Source organism: Pongo pygmaeus, chromosome 4 (assembly GCF_028885625.2).
Source record: "Pongo pygmaeus isolate AG05252 chromosome 4, NHGRI_mPonPyg2-v2.0_pri, whole genome shotgun sequence".
In the NCBI taxonomy this organism is placed as follows: domain Eukaryota; kingdom Metazoa; phylum Chordata; class Mammalia; order Primates; family Hominidae; genus Pongo; species Pongo pygmaeus.
Window position 1 is genome coordinate 94265896 of NC_072377.2, and position 19036 is coordinate 94284931.

A 19036-nucleotide genomic window follows, 5' to 3' on the forward strand; every position below is an offset into this window, starting at 1 on the left:
CTGAAGCTCTCCCCAAAGTGTCTAGTAACCACAACCTCTAGCTCGGTCCCCTAGGCCTAGGGGTGGTAGCTGCCACCTGAAGTTATGTGTCCTTTCTTTTGTTTTGTTTCTCCATTGTAACCTATTCCTTATATTACACTGTTAAAATTGTAATATGTTACATATTGTGGCTTTTTAAATTATTTTTTCTTTTTCACATTGGTCATCAGAACATTGTAAACGATCTTTAAAAAACACAACACTATTAAATCCCTAAGAGATTTTACTTCCAGTGACTAGCATCAAAGCTCACCAGGAAACCAGAGTACAATGCACTAAGCAAGTTTAGTAGGTAACATAACTTTCTCACATCATGAAATGCCACTGCATAGTAAGTAGGACTATAAGGATAACTATGATGAATATCTTACCTCCCTCTTTTTACAAAAAAATCACTCTTTTCTTCATACAGCCACCTCCACTAGCCAGTATTTTTTCTTTTCCACTCTACAGTTACTGATTAGGAATACTAGAAGAAACAGCAATAATTCATATCCTACTGTAAGGCAAGTCTTCCACAAACACAAAGAGCCCAGATGAGCACTCTTCTCTAACCCACAGTAAGAGAAGAAACAAAGGTGTTACTATCCCAAGAAGAAACTATGTATATTAAGAAAAAAGACGGACAGGCGGGGTGACTCATGCCTGTAATCCCAGCACTTTGGGAGGCCAAGACGGGCGGATCACCTGAGGTCAAGAGTTCAACATCAGCCTGGCCAACATGGTGAAACCCCACCTCTACTAAAAATACAAAAATTAGCTGGGCATGGTGGCAGGCGCCTGTAATCCCAGCTACCTGGGAGGCTGAGGCAGGAGAATCGCTTGAACCCAGGAGGTGGAGGTTGCAGTGAGCCGAGATCATGCCACGGCACTCCAACCTGGGCAACAGAATGAGATTCTGACCCAAACAAAAAAAAAAAAAAGAAAGAAAAAAGACAATATATCTGTAAAGTGGCAAAAAAAATAGCTACACTGTTCCAATAAAGTCACAGAAGACTTGCAAAACTAGATTTACTTTTACTGTTTTATTTTTCACTTTCCTGGAAATCAGTGTATTTCATGATCAAGACAGAGGCAACTCATCAGTGTGTGATAAAAATTTTTTAATTTCAAGGTCTGTTGCCCTGAATATTATGACTGTGACCACTGAATTTGTATTCAAAATTAAGTTTTACTCTAGACAACTTGCAGATATAGTTTGTATATCTGTCCCCACCCAAATATCATGTTGAATTGTAGTCCCCAGTACTGGAGGTGAGGTCTGGTGGGAGGTGATTAGATGTCCTCACAATAGTGAGTTCTCATGAGATCTGGTGGTTTAAAAGTATTTGGCATTTCTCTCACTTGCTCACTCTGGTTTTCACCATGTGATGTGCCTGCTCCCCCTTTGCCTTCTACCATGACTGTAAGCTTCCTGAGGCCTCCCCTGAAGCAGAAGCACCATGCTTCCTGTAAAGCCTGCAGAACCGTAAGCCAATTAAGCTTCTTTTCTTTATAAAATACGCAGTCTTGGGTATTTCTTCATAGCAATACAAGAATGACCTAATATATACTTGCTTCCTAGATAACTGTTTGAAATGTCACTACTGCTATAGTATTCCCTACTGATTTTGTGTTAAATTTCTAGTGGAAAACCCTTAATGTAATACCCTTAAAAGGCTCACAACATTTAAAGTGCCTCATATGATACTATACTTTAAACTTAAAAATTTAAAACAAGAATTCTAAAGGAAGATTGCTGAAATAGACAACTCAATTCCATTCCTGGGAGAGCCCATAACACCAAGTACTAGATTATGAGTGAAGGATCCATATAGGTACTATTTTTTTCTATGATCCATCTCCGTAACCACTTGTTTCCCTCTAACGTACACTTCTACAAGGCAGACGAGCCCACCAATACTTGGAAACTCTGTCTCTACTATTTCCTGGTGAATCACAGACTGTTCCTTCATATAGGTAAAACATAGACTTAAATTATTTCTGTGGCTTACAGTTTTCTATTTTCATCACTGTGACATGTAATTGAGTGATAATTATCTTAACAAATCAAAATTCCAAAATTTAAATCTCTCAGTCAAGAAGTTAGAAAATTCAAATTGTATTCATTCAATTTAAGAAGGAAATATTCAGAAGAAAATTAACTTTCATACTTACATTGATACCAAAAGAGTTAAGAAACGTAATACACAAGGATAAATGGGTCTATCTGCACAATACTTACTCCCTCTAAACTCAAAGACAGGACTCTTAAAAAAGGAATTAGGCTTATATTGAGTCAGCTTGTATTAAAATATAGAATGTCAAAATTGATGAAATGTTAGGTAATGGAAAAATGTGCCACTCTATTGCTATTTGTATTTCAATTTTTGTTTCAGAAACTAGTAAAATTATAAAGGGAAGATTTAAGAAATCCACTCTTGAGGGTTAACAGATACTAGGAATAAAAACAAATTTACCAAACATTAAAATTCTAATAAAATAAGTATTTTATTAACAAAAGTCTGGAAAACATGTGCACTAAAATAAAAGCGACTATTAATGTTAAATTAAAAAACCTTCAAAGAACACATATCACATATTCAATTTTTAAAAACTTTATATAAAAGCTCTATTATAAATACAAAGCTAAACTATCTGAGTACTAACAACACAGTTCATACAAAGAAACTTAACAGTAGTAAAATACAAATACATAAGATGCTTATTTTTGGTCCTTTAGGATAAAAGAACTAAGTTGGTTTTCTTCACATGGCTCCAGGCACAAAAATAGAATATAAGATGGTAACTGCAACATTCTTAGTGTTTATCCTTGTAATTCTTTAAATGTCACCAGTCATAATAGCAATGAACTCCTCTTGGTTTACTGTGGTAAGAAAGAAAATGAAAGTCAGAAATATAAACATTTTATTTTTTCAGAGTCCATGACTACCATTTTACACTAAGTATTTAAAAAATTTTACATTATGCAAAATTATTACATTAAGACATGGCTTTTTGCTTTTACTTCTTTGTTAGGAAGTGGAACATGTTTATTAAATGTAACTTCTTGAATGCAAAAATACATATAATGTGATAAACATTATGAATTAGTATTCTATAACATTAACTGGGGAAAAGATAATGTTACCAAAAAAGTCAATCACAGTCATATTTGTACATACTTGCTAAAACATTTTAAATGCTTGACATTTCAAAGTTCTTTAAACAACCCTCTTTATAATCTTTATTCTACTAGTTCATTTAGCAAATCCTTCCTTTACAAGTAAGCTTACATGCATATCATGCATGTAAATTAGATTTCTAAAGAATGAAAATATAATAAAATTATAAAAAGAAGTTAAATTATTATTTTTTGAACTTTTATATACTTAAAAGCCTATGTTAAAGAATAATTAAAACCAGGTCACCATACCTCAAAGGTATCAATAAAAATGGCAATTTGAAAAGATTACAGATGTAATCTTAATCACCAAGGTAATCCAGTAACTATATAGATGTAAATGCAGAAAATAATCATAGATAAGGACTAATTTTTAGTTTGCCAAAATTATATAGTAAGAATCTCCAATTTATAAAACATGTTTAAGACAGCAACCTAGAAATAAGAAATCAGATAATCTTATAGAATATAATTTTGAAAACCCAATATATGCGCACATATCAATTAAGAAAAATGTTCAGAAGATACTTCCAGTAATTAGCATTTAGCCCAAAGACTTAATACATACCTAAACAATGCACAAGTTATGAATGATAATTTTGATAATGCCAAAAGAAAACTACACTGAGACTTAAGACCTGGTCTCTAGTCATAGCTCTGCACAGAACAGCTCTGCATCTCATTTCCTTCATCTGAAAACACTGAACTATGAGATGATATTTTAGATTGTTTAACTCTTATTTACCATAGAAGGTATTATATGAAAATACTCCATTGAATCAAACATTTTAAAGTGGCTAGTGAATGCCAACACCACAATAAGTGTTGTGTAATATATCAAAACAGACACCAGGCTTCCTATTCTGGAATACATTAAAACTGAAATGAGAAAGATATTATATGATATTACAAAATTACTGTTAACTTTCTTAAGTGTAACATTGGTATCATAGCTTTATGAAAGATATATCCTTGTTCTTAGTAGATGGATATGCTAAAATATTAAAGGATCAAGTTTTTTTGTTTTATTATTAAAAATTAATTAATTAATTAATTTAGAGACCGGGTTATGAGACTGGCTAATTGTTGTATTTTTGGTAGAGATTAGGTTTCACCATGTTGCCAAGGCTGGTCTTGAACTCCTGGGCTCAAGCAATCCACCTGCCTCAGCCTCCCAAAGTGCTGGGATTACAGGCATGGGCCATGGTGCCTGGCCTAAAGGACTGAGTTCTTGATATATGAAATTTATTTTCAAATGATTGAGAAAAAAATATACACACCACAGGTAAAGTAAATGCGGTAAAATACTAATTACCGAATCTAGGCAGAAGGTACAATGGTGTTCATTGTACTAGTCTGACAATTTTTCTCTATGTTTGAGAATATTCATAATGAATAGTTAGAAAAAATTAACCAATTAAAAAATGTTGAGGAGATAAAACATGGTCACAGGGAATGAAAAGAATATATACTGCACTGGTTCTAGAAACCACATAGAAAACCGGTTTTGATAACTATGTTAGTCAGTTTTTATACTTGAAACAGAACAAATGTTTTATAACACAAAATACTATTTATTATTAAAATAAAGACCAAATCAGTGTTGAAAAAAAATCCTTCACAATGGTACAAATTATTACTAATAAGAAAAATTTAGGTAAAGGTAAATCATTACTTGGGCTCTAAAATAAAAATACAGAATTTGGAAAGGAAGTAGAAAGAGAGCTGGGGTGGGAGAATACCATCAGAAATACAGTCAAAGAAAGAATAGCATATGCCTCACAGAAATAAGCTATGAGTTAGGAAAAATGCACCCTCCAGAAGCTGACAGGGAACTATGAATCCATGCAATCAGTATTTAACATCTACAAAACACTACAACAGACATGGTAAGAATGTAATACAAAATCTATAATACTCCAAACTACTTTCAAGAATCTTACAAATTGATGTAGTGATCTTTAACCTTTGCAGTTAAATAGCCATGTCTGAATATCTTAGGAAAGCTACGATCCCTCTCTCTTTCCAATAAATACGGTTCAAATATATAAAATTATTAATCAATTTAGCCAGTGTGCACCTTCACTGAAGAACTCCCGATTTAGACTGAGGCATCTAGACCAAATAGGAAACAAGAGTATGTTCTTAAGAACTGTATTAAGAGAAAAAACATAAAACAGCCTTAGAATGATTTGATTACAAATCATTTTAACAGTGTAATACAGCCATGATTAAAATATTCAAAATCCAAAAAGTACTTGTTACTTAAAGATCTAGAACTTTTTCTTGATCTGTAAAATTTCAGTACTCAAACTGCAAATTTTAAGTTTCATATAGAAGTTTGAAAACCACAAAACACTTAATTTTTATACTGTTTATATACAAAAATTTTAAACTATAATAGCATTTCAAAAGTATTTAAAATACAGTCAGCCTTCTGTAACCACAGGTTCCTCACATCTGCAGAGTCAACCAACTGCAGATGAAAAGTATTTGGGAAAATAATACAATAAAAAATAATACAAATAAAATAAACTATAACAACAATTTACATAGCATTTACATTGTATTAGGTATTATAAGTAATCTAGAGATGATTTAACGTATACAGGAGGATATGTGAAAGTTTTATGAAAATACTATGCCATTTTATACAAGGGACTTGAGCACCATAGATTTCGGCATCCTTAAGCGACTTTGAACCAATCCCCTGTGCTTATCAAGGGACAACTGAATTCCATGATTCATACCTAAAAACACACTACTTAAACCCAAGAAAGTAAAAATTAGAAAGTGGCTCAGGAAATTAAACTAGCTACTTTACTTTAATTGTCTTGTAGACAATTAAAAGACAATCTTTTATATCTCTGTACATTTGATTTTATAACCTTCTCTATTAACAATATCTTATATCAAGTTCCTATATCTAATAAATCTACCACAATGCCTAGCTTAAAATAAGCTTTGGTAAAACATTTATTGAATCAAGAAAATATGACACTTTGTTTCCTTTTATATTGCCTTCTTTAACAAAATTTTTCATACATCAACCATTTCATAGAGCAAATCTTATTACAAGTTGCTAACAATAAGAATTTTAGAGAACTAAGTAGATTGAGTACCTTAGAGACCATCTGGCTTTGAAGGGGAAAAGCAAATCTTAGAATTGGAAGTTCCAACTGAGTATGTTGCTAATACATTGCTTCCTATAATAGCATGTAATTTTTAAAACTCCATAAACATAGAAGTCTAGTTAATATTTTACTTCATAGCCCAAGAGGCAATACAATATTATGTTTAAAAGCACATTCTTTGCCATTATGGAGATTTGATTTTGAGTTCTGGCTCTACCATGTACAGTATTAGCTTTGTGATAACCTGGAGCAGATTATTAATCTCTCAAAGCTTTAGCTTCCTCATCTCTATATATGCATCTATTATACACATGTATAGGTATAATATTATATCTACTTTACAAGTTATTATGGAAATTAAGTGACATAATTCATGCTAATATCCAATATAGTAACTGCTAAATAAATGTTAACAAACATCATCATTATTTAAAAGATTATCCATTCTGGCTTTTCAAAACGTTCCTTTCATTTTATTTTATATATGCTGTTGAGGGGGTGGGGGGAAGTGACTCTTTCTGTATCATTACCACAGCTTTATGTCTATCTTGTAGTACATCTTATTTACCTTTAACTTCACATTCACCATGTTTATTATTCTATATACCCAATATTTTTTAAATTTCATTGCTCTTAGACACTGGAAAGCATGAAAAAGTTACAAAGAGAGAAGAACACTAAAGTCCACAAAAAAGACAGCAAGGTCTAATCTTTAGCAGTTTAACATACAAATAAAGTAGTTTTTATCTCAACAAAACTTAGTTTCCAGCCAAAAGATTCCATATTAAGTGTATGAAAGTATCAAAACAATTTGTTTCTCTAAATGCTATAGGCCTTCAATGGAAGTCTCATGATTCATACAGAGAGCGTTATGGGAAGCTTTTGGGAAAAAGATGGTGTTTAATATTTACCTGAGAGAATGAATCACATTTTAGCAGGCAGAAATTAACAATTAGAGCATTCTAAGATTAAGAAACAGCATGATGAAACAAATAGCATAAAAATGTGTTTTCAGGATAGAGTATGTTGACAAAACGTGTACATACAGGAGGTGAGGGTTAAAGAAGAAAAGTGAAAGAATACACTGGGAAGTAAAATTAGTTACTCAAGGTGGGATAGGTCATAGGCGGCTTTGAACTTTACTCTGTAGGCACTGAAGAATCGTTTCAAGTGTCTAAACACAGAAATGGCATTATCAAATGTATATTTTAGGAAAAGAATGAGACCAAGAGACTGAAGAAGAGATTAGAGACTTTTATATGCCTAAAGGGCAATTAGGACACTACAAGAGACTGCAAAGTGAAAGCAGGAACCACATCTGCCTTTTTCATTGTGTAGCACCAGTCAACACACAGGACACTGCACCCAGTAGGCAGCCAAGGTAAGAATAAATGAAGCCATTATAACATTCCTAACTAGAAATTAGGGCCTGAACTAGGACAGCCACAATGGACAAAGATAAAAACAGATTCAAAACATTTGAAGGGGAAAATCAATAGAACTTAGAACTTAGCATGTAGGTTGAGGGAGAAGCCATTAAAGACTGAAATTCTATTGAAAGGCTGAAATTTTGGTGGTTTCACCTTCAGACAAAAGTGAAGGACCTTCTTAAAGTATAATTGGTTTTAGAGATCTGCTTCATTCTAAATTGAATATGTGAATTATTTAGACAGAAGGCCCATTACAAGAAGCGGTTAAGTTTACAAAAAAGTCTTGCAAGTCATTTGGTTTTAGAAAAATGTATTACATGTGTAGCATCAGGAAAACTTGGAAAATACATTTCACTTAAAACTTACTTTCTCCATCACCATCTTTGTCAAATTCTTCTATCATAGCTCGAAGTTCTTCATCACTCATGTTTTCACCCAATTCTCTAGCAACACGTCGCAAATTCCTCAAGCTTATTTTACCTGAATCATCATCATCAAATAGTTTAAATGCTTTGAGTATTTCTTCATGGGGATCTCTTTCCAATATCCAGTCTGTCACTACAGTTTAAAAACATATATATTTTAATAAACCTGCGTAATCACAAAGGCATTCATTTGTGAAATCAACTAAATATTAGATGAGAATTAAAGCTGTGACTGTCAACTTTTAGTCTGACAATAAAATGTCAAATGAGATCCCCAAACCCCGAGATAAACCTGAAATTAGAAAAATCAAATCCATATTTTAAATGTTAACCTTTTTTATTATGAGCAACTTGTCTTATTATAAAAGTAAGCAAAACTATATCACACAGAGGCAAAATAAAAAGGACTACATTTATACCATATTTATTTAAGATCTACTATTATCAAGAATTGTACTGGGCTCCACTGACATCAAGCACACAAAGAGCGTGTGTGGAGAGACATACCAACAAAATAATTGAAGCTAACTAAATAAAAGTTGCTTGCTGACTAAACGTCATACTAACACTGATTCTTCCTCAAATTTAATCCAACTTCAAAACAAGAAAAACTGTGAAAGACAAAAAGTACTGCCATCACAGACACAGGCACAATCTCAGACAACATTTGAAAATTCCACTAATACCTTCGTGATTAGAAGAACCTCTTGGTTTTCCAAAATTTAGAAAGTAGTAAATAGGATCAAATCTGACTATAGCAGGAAAGCCCACCCAAAAAAAACCTCTGGAAAGAAGGTCTCCTTAAAGCTTACCCATTTTGTTTGGATAAATCACTCTCAGAATACTAACTAAATGTAGTTTCAAACCTCAATAGTAATTGTGTATTTTAATACACTAAATATAATCATCTGTAATAACATAGTAATAAGCTTAAGTATTTTCAGTTTTACCAGTCTTTAATCAATAGCCACAATAAAAATTAAAATAAAAATCTATGGCATAAAAATTGTTAAGTTACTAAATAAAATTCTAACAATATCTAAATAAGTATCTCTGAAGTAATTATATACACTATCTGCCACTACAAGAAAAGGTATTTATGGCCTTTACTATGCTATTAAAAATAACTCGGTCTGTTGAAGGTTACAGAATCATTAAAAAAAAAAAAAAAAAAGCAACTGCTTATAGATGGAAAATACGAATGTTTAAGGAACCCAGAATGAAAAAAACACAATCGAACTCTCCAACAAGTTGTTGTTTTGCTGCTGTTTCACCCGTATTTGGTTCAATAATCACCTATTCAAATGCCTATTATATCATCTACACATATTTTCAATAGTTTCCTTTTATCCATTAATTTTATCCAAAAAGGCTTCCAAGTAACTAATTGAAGTATATTACTGTAAGTATGCAAATCATCAAAGCTCATAAATATTCAGTCAAAAAGGAGCTGGCATATCTACAGCCATAACACCAAAATAAAATACCACACTTAACTCTATGGCACATACTCAACTTATTTTGAATTTAGTCCCAACAAAAAAGCAGGACAAGGAAAAAAAGTGTTAAGAAATTTTCTTCACCAATTAAATAATTTACATGACAGGTGAACCAAAAAAGCAGCTTGCTGAAGTATTAATGTACTTAAAGAAGCAACAGGGTGATTGGGGAACAGATGGGGCTCCAAGATGTATAAATTCTTATCCCACTGGTACTTTAATTGTGTTAGTTATTTCAGAGCTATGTGTCTATATATTCTTTTATCAATATTCTTCCTTAAAATGCAGCTTTTCTTGGGAATTATAAATGCTCATCATTTTGGACAGCAAAAACATTACCTAATACATAACTTTATAATGACTCTCCTCCATGCCTTCAGGTTCTATTCTTGTTCCACAAAGTAGAATTTAATTATAAGAAATATATTTATTTTCAATGAAAATATTAGTAAACTGATATAGAGGCAGTTAAGGTGTGTTTCATTTATTTCACAAAACTCCAAATTTCTGTCCATGTAACTGTATTTTCAAATGATTTAATTACACATACTATCAGAAACATACTTCATCAAAATACTTTCCTAGACCTTTAATGTATAAAAATCACTTAAGAATACGGCAAATCCACAAACATCACATCAAAAGTAAATTAAAAATTATTATAGGTAATGCTAGAAATACAGCTTTAACTGTATTTCTCAATGTCTTTTGGAAATTTCCATCCAAACATACCAGTTAGACATGTTGGACTCCAAACTCATTCCACTACCACCATGGTAACTGCAGCTGCCTCCCCTACCCCCACCAAAAGATAACAGCAACACTTACAGCTAGATTCCACATTTGAAAAGCATAAATCATTTTCAGTCCCACAAACTTAATCAGGTCCTATAGTACTGAGAATACTGTTTTTTTTCTAATTTATTTATTGTTTTGAAACAATGTCTTGCTGTGTTGCCCAGGCTGGAGTGCAATGGCGTGATCCCAGCTTACTGCAGCCTCAACTCCTGGGCTCAAGCAATCTTCCCACCTCAACCTCCAAAGTAGCTGGGACTACAGGCATGTGCCATCATGTCTGGCTAATTTTTTTTTAATTTTTTGTAGAGACAGGATCTCACTTTGTTGTCCCAGCTGGTCTCAAACTCCTGTGAGCAAGCAATCCTCCCGCCTTGACCTCCCAAAGTACTGGGATTACAGGCATAAGCCACAAAGCCCAGCCTCTTTTTTATTCTTAAATGTATTTTCTTTTCACCCTCGCCATCCTCAGCGAAAAAAATAGTATTTTCTGTCTGCAGTCTCTCTTCCTTCCAACTCATCATCAATAATACTCTCATCAGTTTTCTTTCTCAAACATATCATATCCCCTTCCCTTAAAAATTGTGAATGATCTCTGCTGACTAGAATTCAAAATCTTTATGTTTTGCAAGACTTTACCAATCTGGCCCAATACTACGTTTCCAGTCATTTCCCTATGTCTAGCCCAGAACACTACCTAGTTTCCCAAACATGCTATACTTCTAGTACCATTCTTTGTTGTTGCTGCTTTCTAAGCCTAGAATGCTTTTTCTCTACTCTTCCTGGCAATCTTGGAATGAAATCCTACTCACATTTCCAAAGGCCTAAATTTAAAATCTCCTCTGCAAAGTCTTCAATTCCTCTAGATCAGGGATTAACAAATCTTTCCTGTAAAAGGCCAATAGTAAATATTTTAGGCTTTGTAGAGGGCCATAAAGTCTCTAACTACTCACTCTGCCATAGTAGCACAAAAGCTGCATAAAAGAAGGGGTGTGGTGGTGTACAAGCAGCAGCTGAATTTGGTCCAAAGGCTATAGTTGCTGACATCTGTCCTAGACAAAATTACAATTTACCACATAGTACTACAGCCTGTTGTCACCTATATTTACATTGTAAACTCCCTGAAAGAAGAATCTCTTAGTAACTTTTAATTAAGTCTTCTTCCCAACCCCAGTACAGTACCTAATACCAAAAAATTCAGTGTTAAATAAGCAAAATGAAGACAATAATACAGTATTATAATCTCAATCAGCAATAATAAGTAGTACATGTCAAAAATAGTGTACAAACGTTTGACTTATGTTGGTCTTAAAGACAGTAATTCCTAAAATATCTATGTTACTCACTAGCCTCAGGCTGTCTTGACTCTAAACTTACATTAAATATATTTTAAAGCTTTTTTCCAGTACTAGGAAGAGTCTGTAATAGTTAACTGCCAAACTTCATCCAGATATATCTGTGGAACAGTGTCCTTGGGTAGTTCATAAAACTAGGACTCAAATGTTATGATTTAGAATCATTTGTCCGAAAGTATAAAACATATTAATCTGTGGTCAGTGATTGGTTAAAAATAATCAACAAAAGAGGGAATACGTAGTTCTTGACTGATTCCCGAACAGTAATACATTTTTATTTGACACCTGGTAGTCTCCATAGGTAGCCTTAAGATAGCTAAGATACATGTTGACCCTGTTAAAAGGTTCATCTTTGAGTGTCAAAGCTGAAGTTTAGCCACATCTATTTATTCTAGAAGGAACCCAGTATTTCTGCTCTGTTAATAACATAGAACAGATGGGGTGTCAGGAAAAAGTGGAGGTGGCATGGGATTCTGGTCCCAACTGCCAATAAAAATCACAATTTTTAAATTGTGTTCATTTAAGATGAAATAACATATTTTATAAAATTATTAGTGATGATATAGTGCTTACAATAGCCTTTATGAAAAAAAGTCAATAAAAAATATACACAAAGTCTATTTTATGTCCCAGTGATGCATATATGATTATTTCAAGTCCCTGAAACAAAGACAATTTTTTAAAGTAATAATAATAGCAAATGCTTAGTAGCACTTACAACATGCTAGGCCCTTTTCTAGGTACTTTACATATCATTAACTTAATCCTTAGAAGAATCTCATGAGAGAGTACAATGATCCCCACTTTATAGTTGAAAATGAGGCACAGGGTATTAAAAAGACCAAGCTCCAGAGCTATAAGGTGGCAAAACCAAGGTATGAACCAAGGGAATCTGGTTCCAAGTGCTAAACCACTATACTGTACTAAACATACCTGGATTATAGCTCCTTCCTAATAGTATCATTTCCACTATGTACTAACACCTTGTTTCTACAAATAAACAATCTAAGGTAAAACTAGGAATACTAGGATCATAAACTTCAGGAGAGTGTCCATTCTGGGAGAACAAAAGGTGGCTCTCTCCCTTTCCTCAAATAATTAATTCTACAAATTAGAGGAAAAAAGGAAAATGTCCCCAACGTACAAGCTGCCTCTCTAAACAGTCATATATTAGTTCATAAGTTGAGGATCTTCTGTGCTGTGTTTTTTTTCTCTTAGGTTTATCATTTATTTTCCATCTCAACTGCTTTTGACTTGAGCTTTTGGATTTAAAAAACTGACTAATGACATGAATCTAAATTTTCTCTGCATCTACTAATTGCCATTTCTTTTTGCTTCCCCTATTGCTTCTTGATGAATATTTAAAATAAGGGGTTTGTGTATATAGCAGAATTTGTTTCCAAATTTTTAAAATATCTTAAAATACTTATATGATGTGCTTATATCGTGACCCATTGGTTTAGAGAAAAAAAAAAAAACAGAAATAAACCTGAATATTTACATATTTTGTAGATAATATTCTAGACAATACATTTAAGTTATAATAGCAACGTCCTTGCCTTCCAGACTCTTCTATTTTGAAAAAGCCTGGTCTATATATGCTATAAATAATTCACTAAAATCACCTATACAAAAATTTAGCCATATTAAGCCTATGACACATTATCTTCAGTTGGTGGTACTGGGATGTTTTCTCCTGCTTCCAGTATGCCCACTGCCTCCTTTACTACTACCCTGTAAACAGATGACTTTTACCACTGAGATCAAGGTTATCCAGAGGATGTAGCCTCTCATAAACTTTGTCAACCTGAAGTCATGCATTTCATCTACAGCCAAAGATACCAACTACTACCAGTTCCCTCTTCTCCCACTTAGCCAGCAAAAATCACATACCAGAAAGGTCTTAGGAAACATTTTCCAAACAGCAGGATATCAAATTTTCTGTTTTATTAAGCAAAAATAATTTTTTGATCACCCTTCAAGTTTTATCACATAATATAAATACAAATAACTTGGAAAAGCATCTTTCTATAAAAAGCTACACAATAGTTCCTTGGTTAGAATCTTCACAACAAAACAAAAAACAAAACTATAAATCTCGAGCAAAGCCATATTTTTTCTTTGAAGAAAAAAAACAAAACAAAACTAAGTAAGAGTCACATTATACACCAGTGTTCTATAAGAAAATTCCATAACCTAAAGAATTTAAAACTTAAAAAGTGATATTAATCAGACAATTTCCTAACAGCTGCTGATTACAAAGACTATTAAAATACACACCAACTTCATTAAAATCTTCAAAGGTGATTTTCCCTGTGGCTTCTCTGTCATAATCTTTAAGAATCTTCAGTACATCAGCTTTTTTTACATCAAACCCCAAGGCTCTCATTGCCACCTTTTGGATTAAAAAGGAAAAGCAAATTATAAAACACTCTTTACAAAAGAATTTCTAATTATTAAGTTTTTACACCTTAAGAGATGACAACACATTAATAAAATATAGCTTTTTTGCATGTTTTACCTCTTTAAAATAGCAGTGATAGTGTAATTATTCTTCACTACTGAAATTATGCATAAGTTTTTTCATTGATAAATTGCATTTTTTATATGACAAAGTAACCAACAAGTGTTTACAGATTTTACTATATAAAATGCACTAACTTATTGCACAGATAATTTGATTGTTATTTGTTCTGAAGGGATTAACAAGCAAAATGAGAAAAAGGCATGGCATAAATATTAAACAGTTACATGCTAGAAGAGATAAAATATTAAAATAAGAATTATCATCAGTCTCTCCATGATTAGTTGTCAGGTAAATGATAGGGCTAAGGACCCTGAGTTTAGAGAAAAAAGAGATTTTGTTACTAGTAGTAAGGAAGGAGACATATTACTGACTAGAGAAGTCTTATTTGGAAAGATTCAAACTGTTCCTTGAAGGACAGATGAAGAGGAGCAGGAGGGCATTTGGGAAGGATGACTGCTATTAAAAGAAACACTGAAACTAATAGGTTCGAAGGACAATGAACAGAGCAGTTTACCTCACCTGAACTTTTCTAATTCAGGTGAGGTAAACTGCTCACCTGAATTAGGAGGTGAACTCCACCTGAATTAGAAGAGTTCAGGAGGAAGAAAGCAGTTAGCAAATGAAAAAAGTAGTTGGTGGCGAAAGTGTAGAGAACATTCAGTAGAAAGCAAAGGAATCTGAACTTTAAGTAGTATACAATGAGGAGTTATGGTTTATGAGCAATGAACAATTGATGAGCAATGGTGAAAGAATTTTTAAACTATCTAAATTCAGTGGTAGTGTACAAGGTGAACTAGTAAGAAATCATTTAGGAAGCTCCAGGTATGAAATAAGGTCCCAAACCAAGACAGTCAATGGTTACAAATGGAACAGACATTATAAAGGAAGAATTGATCAAATCTGGGTAACCAAAAAAAAAAAAAAAAAAAAAACAGTGGGAAAAGAGAGCTAAAGAGGACTGCAAGATTGAGAAAGCTAGACTTACAGGCCTATTAACTGCTTTTATACATTCTATCCTGTCACTGCATAGTTCCTATCCCTACTTGGAATTCTAATGCTTAAAAATCCCTTACGAAATTACAAAAATTAAAACTACCAAATAAACACTTACATTCACCTATCCATTAAGGCTATTAAAAATCTCAAAATACTATCTTTCCCACTGTGCTGAAAGTAAGTCCCATTCTACCCTAAACCCAAATCTCTCCTTATACCCTGACAAATAATAATTCACAAATCTCTCCCTACACTTTGACATTCTAGGTCTTAAAGTTGACATTTTTACCTATTAGCATGTGTCAACATCAAACAGCACTGAAGTTGTTTGCAGCAGAGAAAGTGGATTGAGACTATGTTACTAACAAATCCAAATTATAAGATTAAAAGACAACACTCCCACAGTCTGAAAACAGTGAGTCACCAAGAAACAAGAACAAAAACAAAACAAAAAAAAAGTGAAAAGAATATAGTAAGAATAAATTCCAGTTTGAAATCCTTTAAGTATGTCAGTGAAAAATAAGCACCTTCCCTAGGAATGTATTTTTACATTTAAAATACTAGAAAAAGATTTTCTAAAAACTATGTTAGGAGTTCTATTCAGTTTTATTATAGCATCTAACTATGAATGCTTAAAATGCCTTCATAGTTCCAAAACCAATTTAGTTAAAATAATTATTTAGAAATGTAATGTAAAGCAACTGTCAAAATGCAAATCATTTTAACACAGAAACAAATATTTTAAAGTATACCATTACCTTTAATTCATGATAATCTATTGCTTCATCTTTGTCTGTATCAAATAGTTCAAAAGCATCTTTAATCTCTTGTTTCTGTTCCTCAGACAGTTCTCTTCTTTTTTTCCTCTTTGTTTTGTCCACTACAAGCTCACTTCTATGAAATGGAAAGAAAAAGCCCTTAGTCCACTTTAATTCTCGTTACTAACAGAAATTAGCCAATAATTATTTTCTAAATTTCAAAAAAGAAAGTACTTTGGAGAAAGATAGGGAAAGTTTCCCTTTATGAGTCAATGCCCTGTTTATTCCATAGTCTAAATTGCTATAAATCTGAACTTCGCAAAACTAAAGAGTGTTACAGATTATTAAAAGAAAGAGGACCAAACTTTTCCTTTTCCCAGCTTTTTATTTATTCCCACTAATGTTACTGTGGAAGAAACAAGAACTGTGAATAAGCAACACTACTTTTATGTCTGAAACTCCAACCAACTCCAACCAAAAAAACAAAAACATGTTATCCGACAAGAATGTTAAAGAATAAAAAAAAATCTCCAAATGAAACCAAAATTCATAACTGACAATCACTATATACCGGTTTACTTTTGATAGTTCTGATAATTATGTTCATAAAATTACAAAAAAACAAGTGAATTAACTTATACAGTATTTTAGCACTGTTGGTTCAAAATGTTTTTAGATTACACGTTTTTAACAGTTTGGCAATTCATGTGTCATTTCCTCCATTGATATTAACAAATCATGGAAAATATTAATGAGTCTAAACATATGACAAATACTAGATGCCAATATACAATGTTTGTGCTTCATTGTATATAAAAATGTGATGAGTCTTGTCTCACTTAACATGTAAACCGGAGGTTAAACTTCTCATAAACTCTGGAAACGCTTAAAGAAAAAAAGCAAAAATTATTTTAAAGCCAGAAATGTTTTCCTTAAGAGCTGCCCATCTAAATGTGCTCCAAATTTTCAAATGGAGCCGCAACACTGGAATAACAAGTTTCGAAACACAATCCGGTAACACATTAACATGTCAAAACCAGTTGACTGTATTTAAAACACCTATCTAGTTGCATTTGAAAGTCGTTTTGGTCTCTGAAAGCTCCAAAAAAAAAAAAAAAAAAAGCTAGGAAGTGACCAGTAGGTGCAGTATAATAAAGCTCAGGAAGATCTTCCTTTCATGAGACCTGACTTGACACAAACTTGGGTATTCCTGGGGATAGTCTTTTCCTTCGTGAGACTTTCGGAGGCCAAGTCCAGAACCGACCCACCCCTGACCCCATCCAAGGGTATCATGATTATCCCTTAGCAGAACATGGAATATTTTTGGAGTGTCGTAAGTGTATGGATAGTTTTACGGTACAACGTCTACACAGTCGGAGAGGGCAACAGAGGGTTAGAGGTTAGAACTGAAAGGTAAAAAAATGCAAGAAATTTAGGAAATCCAAGAGACAGACTGCCAATTAAAGTCACTAAAACGGGTCTCCAATTACACCGTAAAGCAGGGCCCTGGGAGAAGAGGAAAGAGTTTTTTGTTATTTCCAAAATTTATAGGTGGGTGACTGCATTAGCAGCGGAGCAGCCGAGGTGGGACCCTGGCCAGGCACACGAACTGAAGGAAGGGATGTCCGCGGCCGGATCTCTCAGAGAAACTAGAGTAGAAGCCTCGCGATATTTCATTCCCACCTCGCTCGCAACTAGGCCCATCCTTTTGGCAGTCCAAAGCCCTACGCGCTGACAGAAATAACCTCCTTAGCAGAAATGCGCTGGTCTCGTTCCCTGCAGGGCATCAAAGCCCAGAAGGTGAGTGATCCGGTCAGGCTGCCCTAGGCTCCTTTCCCGCGTCCCAAACTACATCCCCTGCCTCGCCTCGGCCCCAAACGTCCTCCCTTCCACACACACCCTCCCTGGGTCCCGCTCCGGGGTGTGGAGAGCACTGCCGCCTCCATATTACCGACCTCAGAGCTAAACTCATTATCTCTTCGCACAGAGACGTTCCTCTCAAGAACGATTTTAACCCCCTACCCAAGGCAGCAAGACTCCCACAGCCGTTCAACAGACACGAACGACCTCAGCGGCCTCAGGGACCTCCCACAACATAGACACTATTGAGCTGGATTGGTTGAAATGTCGCTATGGTTCTGCCTATTAGGGCGGAAGCTTTACCAATTCTATTTTCATTGGGTAAGTTTTACGTCAATCAAGGAAAAAAAAATTTTTTTCTGTGCACCCTCACCTCCTAACGCCTCCTCCCCCCCGCCCCAAATCTAGGGCCGCTCTCGCCCTTCGGATTGGCTCGATGCGTTGTTCCCCGAATCCTTTGCGGGTCCGGCCTCTGATTCCTGTGTGGCTGTTTGGCGGGTGGGTGCTCTGTTTCTCTCTGGTAAAGCCGTGCGGTCTGTGGGCCGCCATTCGGAAACTGGATGGACAGCTTCGGCGGTGGGAAGGGAAGGGACACGCTGCAGGCCACCCTCCGGCTAGAAGGAGGGAGTACCTGAGGAACAAGGTCTGCGAAACTTGGCTCTGCTCTGTTCCAAAACTTTGAATGGCCTCAGAACCTGGGGAATGTGTTTAAAATGCAGACTTAAATGTCCCTTTCTCCATTCTAATTTCAGTAGGTATGAATCTGCGTTTTTACTCCTCACAAGCCTTCCAAGTGATTCTGAGGCAGGTGCTGTGACTATCCTTGGATTATCACAGGGTTAGATTATCAGGCTATTTGTGGTTTAGCTGTATCTAAGCCGCCCTTCCCTCTCTTTTTCCTCCTTTGAACTGTTTGAAACGGATTTGTTCGCTTCTGTCTCTTATTTTACAGTGCTGTAAGCTGTTAACACACATGAGACTGTCTTCACTACCAAACCAAGTCTCCTAAAGCTCAATTGAATGTCTACTTATTCGTGTCTCTTACTAGGTTCGAT

At 34.3% G+C, this 19036-nt stretch overlaps 1 protein-coding gene across 1 annotated transcript; it reads right to left on the bottom strand.

The window, feature by feature from the left end:
• Positions 1-2504: 2504 nt before the first annotated feature.
• CETN3 (centrin 3) lies at positions 2505-18238 on the bottom strand. The gene is made up of 5 exons (XM_054488744.2): positions 18077-18238; positions 16122-16257; positions 14121-14235; positions 8133-8324; positions 2505-2905 (listed from the first exon to the last, which is right to left on the bottom strand). Exons 1-5 carry the CDS (start codon positions 18091-18093, stop codon positions 2862-2864), a joined length of 504 nt encoding a protein of 167 aa, XP_054344719.1. The 5' UTR covers positions 18094-18238; the 3' UTR covers positions 2505-2861.
• Positions 18239-19036: the final 798 nt, after the last annotated feature.